The sequence below is a fragment of the Patiria miniata genome, unplaced genomic scaffold, assembly GCF_015706575.1.
Source record: "Patiria miniata isolate m_02_andy unplaced genomic scaffold, ASM1570657v1 HiC_scaffold_25, whole genome shotgun sequence".
NCBI lineage: Eukaryota > Metazoa > Echinodermata > Asteroidea > Valvatida > Asterinidae > Patiria > Patiria miniata.
This window is the reverse complement of record NW_024037064.1, coordinates 11,253,466-11,265,567: the sequence shown is the minus strand read 5'-3', so window position 1 is coordinate 11,265,567 and position 12,102 is coordinate 11,253,466. Positions and strand designations below refer to the sequence as shown.

The window sequence follows — 12,102 nt, the reverse complement described above, 5'->3', positions numbered from 1 at the left end:
TCGATGCGACACGCACCCGCGCGTTCGTAACAACCAGCTCGAGTACACGTTCTCGTGTTACACGCGTGTTGTCAAGAACAGGGATTCGAAAACGCCCCCTGATGTTCAGTAGAAGAAGGGTTCCCAAGATTCGTCTTGTTTTTTTAACAGATTGATCGTACCGGTAGCCAATCATCAGATGACAGACCGAATATTGATCTGTTGGTTTCCTACCAACGAGGACCCTTTGAATCTGCAATCTTCCCTTCCAACCTCGAGCGGAAGGTAAGTTTTGCAGATGCTTTGAATAGGTAAGAATGCAAAATTAATTGTGGTTACTGACGGTTCAACCCTGAGGTAACCTGTAAAACATTGTTAAACCTCAAGATAAACCTTGAGTTTTACTTGCCTGTTAAAGGGAAAAACCAACATTTGCAAACATCAAAAAACGAAATGATCAAATTATCACGAAATACCTTACTAAATTGTTAGGGACTGACAGTCTAAAGAATCCTTTAAAATCGTGGCTCCTGGTGGGCTGACATTTTTAAGAAAAACTGTATTTTTCCAACGCTGGTCGACCGACCAGCGTTGGAGAAAACTGTTTTTTTTTTTCAAAAACTGTTCTTAATTTTTCATATTTAGTTATTCCGCATTTTCTTTGCAATTGATTACACACATGTGAAGAGGAACAAGCCTGCCAGACTGATTCTCTGACCTTACAATTCCCCAAAGTCAGCAAATTGCTTCGTTCATCTTAAGTGGGGTCAGGGAACCAGACTACAAGAACATGATAAGGTTTTCTTGGTTTTTCCAGCATCTACAAGCCCAAAACATGACACAAGTCAGTTTAACAATATTTTATATAACATACTAATCCTCCAATCCATTTATTTCTGAACATTGCAGCAAAAGCCAATGTTGTACATTCCCTTTAAACCCTCCTATGCAAACACACATTATGTGCCAAGTAGGTAGTCCTTGCAGCCCAAATCAAACAAGTGACTGTTTTCAACAGTTAAGAATTCCCAACCTACCGGTACATCAAGCAGGATTGACTGGCTGGGACTGTTTAAGTAACTTGATACAGCAATGTTTTGACTCGGGTGAGGGATAAAACAGCTGTGATCACAACTTGACTGCTTTGTCTGTTGACCCAGTTGGACTAGTCACAGTGCTTGCTTGACGTATGATGTGACTGCTGGTGACTAGCTGGAATTTTGCGTCGGGGTGATGTAAATCAAATAAGGTTTTGCCCTTCACCGACGTATAAACACTGTATACTCAGTGTGTTACCTCCCGAGTGAAAGTTGGAAAAAAACACTGAGATGGGACTCGAACCCACGACCTCCTGCTTTTACTCCTTATATTTACTCCTACATTTTACTCCTTTTGCACACTGACCAGGATTACTACATAGCAGATACTGATGAGGGTCAAGTCTTTGTTTGCGTCAACCACAACCTCAACAAGACCAACTTATACATCAGTGAGGTTCAAGGCACCTCATATGCACTGTCATTAGAGAACATTGTGTACTACAGCCCCGAAGGACCAGGCAAAGACTCCTGGCTAAGGTACTAATAAAGAGTTCTAAAATGGTAACTTGGTTCTTTTACTGATAGAGACCTTTTGTTATACTGCATTGTAAGGTAGCACTGTAGGTAGACAGTTACAAAGGCTCCTGCTAATAAGCAGTTTGCGAATTAAATTTGAGTAACATCTGGTACCCTGACTTTCAGGTTCAGGTTTCAGGTTCAGGTTCAGGTTTATTTATTTCCACAGTATTAATCCAACAAAAGTTAATCATAGAAAGTAATATAAATAAATAAATGGATATATAAAGATGCAATTAACGAACAAGTGATACTGCAGAGGGATCCATTAAGAAGCAAAGCTTGTAAGCAATGGTCCCTATATAAAGCAAACACGTACATTGAGCCTTGAAAGAAGATAAAAGAGAGGGCATGAGATTGGGAGACAAAAATACCAACAGGGCTCAGTGCACATGTTGTTTACAAAAGCTAAGTTTAACTTACAGATGTGAACAAACAAAAGCAGACAAGTACCTAAGGGCATGGGCTATATACAATGTAGGCTCGCTAACTGGATTTAAATGAACAATTGCATTGCAGAGATTCAGCTATAAGCTTCTAACAAAATAGATTTGTAAATACGTTTAACTGTCGAAATGTTTTTAGCAGGCATGCAACTTTTCCTCGGATCAGCTGATTTCCTCTTTTTTTACTTCCCATGTGTGCCATTGAAAATAGAAAAACACTGTACAAAGTCTGGGAAAATTGTGAGTTTCCTCTTTTTTTGTGATTTCCCAGTTGCATGCCTGTTTTAGAGGCTATAAGTTTATCAGGAAATGAATTCCAAAGCATGGGTCCCTCGTGTTTAACCGTTTTATGGGCAAAAGAAGTACGGGTGTATGGAATGTGAAAGTTAGCTCGAATGCTTGGCAGATTTTAACTTCGAAGTCTCCCGACCAAAGAGACTTTGGCTATATTGCGTGATTCGGGGCAAGCCTCGTGCTAGCAACCCCCAGCTCTGGAATGGTCTGGTATGGTCTTTGTCATGTTTGTGGCATTCTCACCCGTTGTGAACAATGTATTGATGCTGAGCGTCTCTTATGTAACTATGCAAGAGCTTACCCCGAATCATGTGAAATAGCAACAGTGTCTTTGGTCTGGGCACTTCAAAGTTAAGACCCGCCAAGCATTATGAGCAAGTCAGTGTACCAGATGTTATTCAAAGTTAACTCGCAAAGGGTATAGGTTATTCACAAATGGCTTATTAAAGCTATAGTCCATCATTTGTAATTTGTGCATTTTGTTCGTTTGAAGCAACAAAAGGGTTCAAAATCTAATGAAGGATACTGAACAACTAACCTGATGAAGTTTCAGCTAAGCTTCAGCTGTACATATCGAGAAAAAACAGCATTCTAAGGTCTCAATTTCAAATCAAAAGTTACTGAATCATGTTTTGAATTGTTTTGAACTGCAGCCATACACGACGTAGCGCACTGATCCGACGAATTATAATAACCGCGCGCATGTGTGCGTCGTTCCAATACTTGTGCGCGCTGCGCTGAATAACAAAACGAAGTACTAATTTAAATTTTCCTACGGTGCTTCTTAAGAATCACCATTGGAAATGCCTTCTTTCGTTGATTACTTCAAAATGACAGCTTCCCAGAAGGAATAATTTCACAGGGAGTTTAGTTCCTTTTACTATCTTTCAACCAAGTTTGTTTTCCAACAATAATTACGCCAGTTACTTTTCGGATGGCTGCAAATGATGGACTATAGCTTTAAGACCCTTTCGTGAGGTCAAGGCAGTTTGTGGTACTTACTGTGCCTTTTTTGGGGGGCACTTTTTCAGCAACTTTGCTGATGAGGAGTTCGTTGAGCTGCATTGGGTGGAGGGACTGCGCGGGATCTACATTGCGTCCAAATTCAGGGAGCCCAGCGGTGATTTCAAGGTGGAGAACATGGTCAGCGTCATCACCTACGACAAGGGCGGGGAGTGGAACCTGCTGGAACCCCGAGATCCTGAGATCTCCTGCCAGCCTGTGAGTTGTTCAACAATTATCCAAGACTAGATAATGTTTATCTCAGAAGTGAATTATTATTTTTTTTCTTTCTCTAGCTATTGACTCTGTTGTATTCAGCAGGCTTCACACCTCAATAGCCATTGGGTATTATACAGTGTGTATACAGTGGGTAGGCATTACATTCACTGTGTGGACTTCCGAACAAAAGAGGTCCACATAAACCAGGTAGAGGCGACGTTGTGTGGACTTGGGCAAGTCCACACAGTGTTTCCCCATTTCTGGAAAACAGGTTTAGAGGCATTTTTGGGTTAGGTTTATCTGTGGCAGAATGAAGAGAAACACTAAAGGGAATCACAGAAAAAAAAAAATTGGGTTGAAAAGAGTTTTCACAGTTTGAGAAAAATGATTTTTTTTTCACTGGTTTTTCTTAACTACACGAAAGCAATGGAATGTCCACACTAGGTATGTAACAGTGTGTATACAAAAAAAAATGCAAACAAAATAGCGGAATGCCAGACTTAGAATGTTTAACCAACATAGATAATTTAAGTATGGCTTGAAAGATACACCATTCCACTTTAAAATGAGACATAAACATCAAAATCTGATAATTTTTGACAGAGTTATGATTAATTTTCTATAAAGAGAGGTCAAATTGATCACGGGACCAAGTTTTCAGTTTTAGGCATTGGGGCAAAGGTAATGAAATTCTTCTTTCCATTGCACGAACGTGAAACATTCATTATTTGTTTTATATAACACCTGAATAAATCCTTGTCATCTGATTGGTTGACTTTTAGTAGCCAATTTATTCAGGTTAAAAACTGTTTAAAAGTTCAACAAGTTCATCATATTTATATTAATATTGCAAACTGTTCAACAGGTTGAGAGCAATCATATTCAATTTAGCTCGATTTAAAACAGCGCCACCACCAGCAGCAGTGACACCGTGCAATAGAAGTTCTATTCACCGTGCAATGGAAATTTTCATTGCACTGTGTGCTGCGCGCCACGCGCGCCGTGCATTGGTACGAACAATTCAATGACATGTGATCAACGATCCACCAATCAGATGACGGGGATTTATTCAGGTGTTGTATAAAGCAGAAATAAGGATAACAGCAATGCAGAATGAGAAGACCCAAGAGCAATATGTCAGATATATATACAAATTTATTTACACAAAAATATTCAAAATTTAGATTGTGTCTACGCCAAATGTGAATGGCAATTTTTTTATCAGACATTCATAAATACCTAAGACAGTTTACGCATTCCTATTGGTCGAGAGCCCGTCACGTGGCCGGTCTTAAACGGATACTAAAGACATGGCTAGCTGGTCTTAAACACTTCCAGTGTCACAATAAAATGTGGACTCCTAAAAATCCAGTGCCTCTTATCGTTTCATTGGTTGAACGTTCACAATCCTCACGTAGGCATGCGCAACACTACCAGGGAGTCAGAATTTTATAGTTCTAAATTCAAAATGCAACGCGCCAGGTGCGTTCTGCGGGACATCGCGCAGAACATGATACGCGCGCGTCAATCTCCATAAAAGGGTTGTTTACATCTTACTCGCCAGCTGAACACTCCATTATTTTGCAAGAGGGATGTTTCAAAAAGCATAAAGTGAATTTGTTGAACAAAATCGGATGTTTTGAACGAATTATATGATTTTTTTTTTACCGAAAAGGTATTTATGAATGGGAATAAATATGTGCTCCGTCGGTATTTATCACTCTGTTTAAGACCACTTAGAGTCTGGGTGCTGATAATTACCCTCGCCTCCGGCTCGGGTAATTATCAGCACCCAGACTCTAAGTGGTCTTAAACAGAGTGATAAAAACCTCCGGATCACACATTTATTCCCTTATTCAAAATGTGGCAGATACTAGATCTGCAATCAGAATGAGATAAAAAAATATACATGTACAATAGTTAGAAGTGGGAATTATTATTTTTATACAATTTCATTAACCATTCAGATTTAGAGTACAATTGTTTATGAGGCTTAAACAATCATTAAGTAATCAATGTCTATCTTCCAGTGAGGCGGAGGAGATTTAAGACAATACAGTGGTTACTTTCTCTTCAGTTCAGTACGTTCTCATTTATTTTATTGGAAACAGTAATAAAAGTTCCAAAATGAAGAGTTCCAAAATGCCAACATAAGTACATGTTAAGTGATGGTAACCGAATGTCAAGATACATATTCTCCTTTGTGAAAAGGGTCCATAGCCACTTTAACACGTCCACTATTAATGCTTTCTTCATGTAGCCTGTTTGCTCGCTGCACTTGTCCCAAAAATTCAGCCAGCTGTACCCAGGCACAAGGTACAACCCTATCCTGTCCAAGGCATCTGCTCCAGGCATGATCATGGCCATGGGAAAGACCGGCGAGTCTCTGGGTTCCGATGCAGCCTTCGATGTGTACAGATCACCGTCAGCTGGGGCCAGCTGGTACAAGGTGGGTGTCTTAACCAGTGTTGCAGTCGAGTCACCAACGTCCAGTCCGAGACCCGAGTCACAAGTCTCGAGTCCGAGTCACGAGTTGCAAGCCTAGAGTCCGAGTTCGAGTCTCGAGTCACAAGCCTCGAGTTCGAATCCGAGTCACGAGTCACTTCTTAGTTATTCACCAAACTAATCAACAAAAAATTAAAGATTATTTTTCAACCATCCATTTGCTTTAAGTAAATCCCAGTGTATATAGTTTACTTTGTGTGTGTACATGTTGTTTAGACCTAAAATGTGTTTCCTTTTAATTCCCACCCCTAAATAATCCTCCATCCCACCCCTCCATGTTTTATCATCCAAACATTATTCCTCAATGATCCTTTCCCATCCCTACGTTAGGTTTGTTTCTTTTGATAAAAATACGTCACTCGAGTCACAAGTCACCAAGCTCGAGTCCGAGTCGTCATGGTCGAGTCTGAGTCCGAGTCATTTTCCAATGCGACTCGAGTCGAGTCTGAGTCACGAAAAATGTGACTCGAGTCCGACTTGAGTCCGAGTCCTGGACTCGAGTCCTACAACACTGGTCTTAACCCTAAGCTCACATTAAGGTACAAAATACTAATGAGAAGTAACCTGTAGTCTGCATTTCTTTCCATGCAAGTGTGCACAACACATGTAGTATTCTGTAGTATTTGGTACTAGACCCCCAAAGAGCCCTTAGGACGTTAGGGATGAGACTTCATGACCTCAATGGGACCTCAGTGGGCCCTTTATTTTTGACAAGTCGGCCTCACACAAGGCCATGCTGTTCAAGGTACATGTAGTTTTCAATGTGTACAAACTACCCTCAGCTTGGCCCTGGTACAGTGTATCTTTAACCCTCCCGTGCAAACATACATTCTGTGCCAAGTAGTCCCTCAGTCAAACAAGTGACTGTTTTCAACAGTTAAGAATTCCCAGTCTACATTAAAGCAGGATTGACTGGCTGGGACTGTTTATTAAAGTAACTTGATACAGCTATGCTTTGACTCCGGATGAGTAATGAAACAGCTGTGACCACAACTTGCCTGCTTTGTCTGTTGACCCAGTTTGATTTAGCCTTTAGTCAAGGCCCACATGTCTTTACCCGGACATGTGACGCGCCCCGGATGCTGGCACGTAAATTACTACCTCACGAGCGGCGAAGCCACGAGGGCCTTTACCATCTCGTAGAGAGCGCTTATGTTTTTCTTTATATTTGTCTACTGATTTGGTAGACGAATTTCATGCATAATGCATTGCACAGTGACCAATGAAAATGCAGAATTACCTACATGTACAGCTGTTTTGACTTCGCTGCCTCTAAACTAAAACATTTCGGGGAAATTCAAACCGCAACACAACGCCATGTGATTAAAGGTGTGTTGGAAGGTAGAGATCTGTTCATAAACCTGCCTACGGGTTTCGGAAAAAGCTTTGTTTTTCAAGCCGCTCGCGGGGTAGTCTTTTTACGAGCCAGCATCCGGGGCCATCACGTGGCCGCGTAAAGACGCGTGGGCCTTGACTAAAGGCCAAGTTAGATTAGTCACAGTGCTTGCTTGACATGTGGCCTCTATGAGCCTTCAGCCAAGGCCACCTGGTGCAAGGTGGGTGTCATTTTGACATGAGAGTTGAGTGACCACATCTCTCAATGAGACATATGTCTGGTAGTAGTTTATTACTTATACTTGCAGTATCTATATATTTGGTGTTTTTTTTCCCAGGTATTGGATGGGCCGCACTTTTATGCATTTGGCGACCATGGTGGTGTGGTCATGGCTGTGAATCAGTATGGATCCACTGAAGAAGTCAAGTAAGAACAAAAACGCTCCAGCTCTGACCTTATTTGCATATCAATCCATAATTTGCATATAAAATCCTCAATCTGCTTATCAGTTGTAATTTACATACAATCTTAATTTGCGTACTGGTTGTATTACTTTTCTTCTGGGAACATTTTGTAGTGAGTTGTGCTTGACGTTGGTAATATGTATAAGAAAGGACTAATTTAATGTATACAGTGGAACGCCGCTGTAACGAACATCGCGGGGTCCACAGAAATTGTTCGTTACAGCGATTGATTGGTATAGCGATTTGAAGCTGCTGGTGCTCCGGGACTCACTTTTCAATAAAATAACGCCCTTCAGAACTTCACCCTGCACGCCCTGGTATTGATTGAAATCCGCTTTTTTTAAACACGTGCTGACTATTGAATTATGTTTACACAGTTTTTGAGCTCCTGTACCTACAGCACTGGGTGGCTCTTCCCTTCTATTGCTTGGAGAAATAATTGCCACTTGTCGCTCTTCTGTTGACATTTGTCAACAACAATGTTCAGTACGTTTTGTATACAAAAATTGGGAGCCAAGCATGATGTTCGGTATAGCGACATTCCACTGTATATTGGTCATTCCACCGGGTTGGGAATCAGTACATGTTGCATTATTAAAAGTACCAATGCATTCTAAACAATTGCTCAACTATTTGTCTTAAGGTGTTTCAATACTTTAGAAAGTTTGAAATCATTTGAATGTGCTTTGAGCAAAAATGTATTGATTCGGATCACCGTGTCAATGTTACATCCAAATCTTCCTTTTTTGCCATTTTTTACGCGGATGTAAATATTAACCAAAGTGACATTGCATATTTATAACTGGACACCTAATACACTCAGAAAAGCTTTTGTTTTGGTATAGTCAGGGGTCAAATATAGCTGAAACAATACCTGAAGTGTGGATGTAACGGTGTCAAAATCACTCAATGGAAGTGTGACATTTGGGTTTTACACCTTGTCAATGTTACATCCTCACAATCAAGCTATCATGTCTGCTCCTTTTGATACCTGACTACTGTAGCAAAAGCTTTTCCTATTGTGTTGCAAGTATAGTAAGAAATACGTAAAGTGAATTTTGGTGATGTTTCACAGAAATTTTTCAACGTAACATTGATACGGTGTCAATGTTACGTCCAAAATGACACTTTTGCTCATATTTTTGGCAAGGTACATTGAAATGATTTAAAACTTTCTGTAGTAGTGAAACACCCAACAACAAACATGTAGAGCAACTGTTAGCAAGGCATTCATGCTTTTCTTAATTTGGTCATATGTCACACATTGTTTGTTTTCAATTGAAGGTATTCCGTGACTGAAGGGGAAAGCTGGACAACAGAAGTCTTCACCAGAAACTTCTCCAAAATTTACGTGTATGGAATGATGACAGAGCCAGGGGAGCAGACGACAATCTTCACTTTGTTTGGGTCATTCCCAGGACACCACAGCTGGTTGATTGTGCAGGTTGACCTGAAAGACGCTTTAGGTAAAGAAAAAACGTCAAAGAAGTCACAATATTTGCTATAAAATAATAACCCCCAAATCCACCCATTTCTGAATATTACAGCAAAACGAAATGTATATTCCGTTTAAATGTTTATGGTGTGCTCAAAAATGAATAACATGGGCCATTAACATGACTTGATAGAAAAAAAATTAACAATCCCTGTATAAACAAGGCTGGTTTGCCTATGCCCAATTTGGGTACGTTGTTGCTTCGAATACTAGCAACATCAAGAATACCTCTCATTGCGTTTTGTACCTTGTGACTTCAGGACAGGATTGTGTTCAGGACGATTACAAGCAGTGGTCCCCGGGAGATGAGTTCCCAGACTCCCCCTGTCTGCTGGGTCGAAAGATGGTTTACGAACGTCGCATTGCCCATGCTGTCTGCTACAACGGGCGGAACTACGACCGGCCCATCTCTGTCCAGAACTGCAGCTGTGACAGGGAGGACTTTGAGTGGTATAACTAAATTGCACAAGTCCTCTCAAGCCCATTGAAAATGCATCACATGTCCTCAGAAGTTCTAACAGGCCTCACAAGTTCTCACTCGTCCTCACAAGCCGTCACAAACCCCCACTAATCCTGACATGTAATCAGACGTCCTCACAAGCCCAGCCATTCTGTCAAGTTCTGCACCTGCTTCAATCAGTGGTTTAGTAGAGTCATTGACGAGTCCTCACGACGCCACAGCCCTCGAAAGGCCCGAAGAGTCCTTCAAAGTCCTAACAAATCCCCGCTAGTCCTCACATGTCATCACAAGTCCCCACAAGCCCAGCCATTCTGTCAAGTTCTGCACCTGCAGTAATGAATGGTTTAGTTGAGTCAGTTGTGTGTACAAGTCCTCACAACCGTCACAGCCCTCGAAAGGCCTGAAGAGTCCTCCAAACTCCTAACAAATCCCCGCTAGTCCTCGCATGTCATCACAAGTCCTCACCTCACACATTAGCTGGTGCTAATGTCTGCAACACATCAATGTTCAAAATAGCAAAGATTTGGTATGAGAACAAAAATCGCTGCAACGACTTCAAAAGAAATGTATCAAAATTCCACAAAAAAAATAGAATTAATGAAAGAACTGAATGAAAACAATCCCGGGACATACCGTTATATCGCTTTACCGTTTAGAATTTCCTCAAAAACAAAAACAGTAAACGCACCGTTGACCGTTTTTTTCGTTTAAAGGTTTTGTAAAACGGTCAAACGGTATTAGGTCACAAAAAACAATGACCTTTTTGTTGTTTTTCTTGATTGTTGAAAGCGATAAACGGTTATGCATTTCAGAGTGTTGTTTTACAAGAACATGACAATGAAAAACGGTCAATAGTCCTGTCGACCATTTTTTGATTTAGGTTATGCACCACGGACTGCTCACTATATGACACTGACATAAAAAAACAGTCTGTATTCATACTGACCGTTTTGTTGTTTTTCAAAGTTATTTGTGTAAAACTTTAAAACAAAAATCATTAATCGTTATGCTGTAATGAATTTTATTAAACATAAAACAGAGAAACCGTATTTATCTTAATACCGTTTGACCGTTTTACAAAACTGTAAAACGACAAAACGGTCAATGGTTTGTTTACTGTTTTTGTTTTGAGGAAATGCAAAACGGTAAAACGAAATAACGGTATGTCCCGGGATTGAAAACATTGTGCATGCTTTTTTGTGTCCATTCAGTGACATTGGATACATGGAGTTGTCTGATTGGTGGTTTGAGTCACAGTGCATTCCGGACCCCAGCGTACCGACTGATCCCGACCAGATCCCTACTCCATGCCCACCTGGAACATTCTACAGACACACAAAGGGGTAAGGCTTTATTGTTTTCCAGTGTTGTATTACTCGTACTCGGTACTCGTACTCGAGTATTCCTGTAGTACTTTTTTTGGAGTACTCGTACTCGAATGTCAAAGTACTCGTACTCGAAATGACTGAACTCGTACTCGGGCAGCAAAGTACTCGTACTCGACATGTCGAAATTGTACTCGATCAACAAAGTACTCGTACTCAAATAGCAGTACTCGGGCGGGGGGGGGGGGGGGGGGGGGAGGGAGGGGAGGGAGGAATGGTATAGCTTGACTTGCATTTACAGAGTAATCCTATACAATAGCACCACCCAGTTGAGAAATTATCTGTGCTTGAAACCGAGCTGATGAAGAGACAAATGTGTCCATAACAGGTCCTTTAAGCATCTTGGGATATTTTGATGTTATAACAGTTGACGATGTCGTCTGACCAATCCATCAAATTTCATGACACAAATTGCACCGTTTTTGGGCAGGTATGCTAATTACACAAATTGAGGATTGTCGCCAACTCAGTTTTTCGATTTGGTAAAGTGACGAATCCCATTTGTCACTTTCAATTATTGGGAAAAAATAATTTTGCACTCCTCCCTTCTGTATATTTTTTTAATGGTAGTTATCGCAAGGTTGCTGGTGACACCTGCAGTGGAGGAGAGGAGTATAGATTTGCAGCGGATATGATGTCCTGTCCCGTTAGAGGTAAGAGACAACTGTCATTATTTCTCTTTTTTTTTTAGGCATGTTGGATCATAGTCTATGTAATGTGTGAACTGATTCGCTGATTAATAAGGCAAGACCCGAACTCCTAGATATTGACCAATCTGCGGGCGCTTTCTATATCAGGTCTTCGGTCATTCACCAGTTGCGCGTCATAGACAATGGAATGCGTCACATGCTCTGTATCATGTTATGTGATATCACGCCCAGCCGTTGTTGTATTACAAAAC

At 40.8% G+C, this 12,102-nt stretch overlaps 1 protein-coding gene across 3 annotated transcripts in view; it reads left to right on the top strand.

Moving 5' to 3' along the window:
• Positions 1-12,102, top strand: part of LOC119733266 (sortilin-related receptor-like) — a 75,110-nt gene that overhangs the window by 19,524 nt on the left and 43,484 nt on the right. For all 3 annotated transcript variants that reach the window (XM_038206850.1, XM_038206851.1, XM_038206852.1), the window contains exons 6-14: positions 151-264; positions 1,387-1,556; positions 3,367-3,556; positions 5,817-6,005; positions 7,735-7,823; positions 9,146-9,327; positions 9,617-9,806; positions 11,028-11,159; positions 11,772-11,854. In XM_038206850.1, coding sequence (XP_038062778.1) covers positions 151-264; positions 1,387-1,556; positions 3,367-3,556; positions 5,817-6,005; positions 7,735-7,823; positions 9,146-9,327; positions 9,617-9,806; positions 11,028-11,159; positions 11,772-11,854 — 1,339 coding nt within the window. The remainder of the gene's footprint in view (positions 1-150; positions 265-1,386; positions 1,557-3,366; positions 3,557-5,816; positions 6,006-7,734; positions 7,824-9,145; positions 9,328-9,616; positions 9,807-11,027; positions 11,160-11,771; positions 11,855-12,102) is intronic.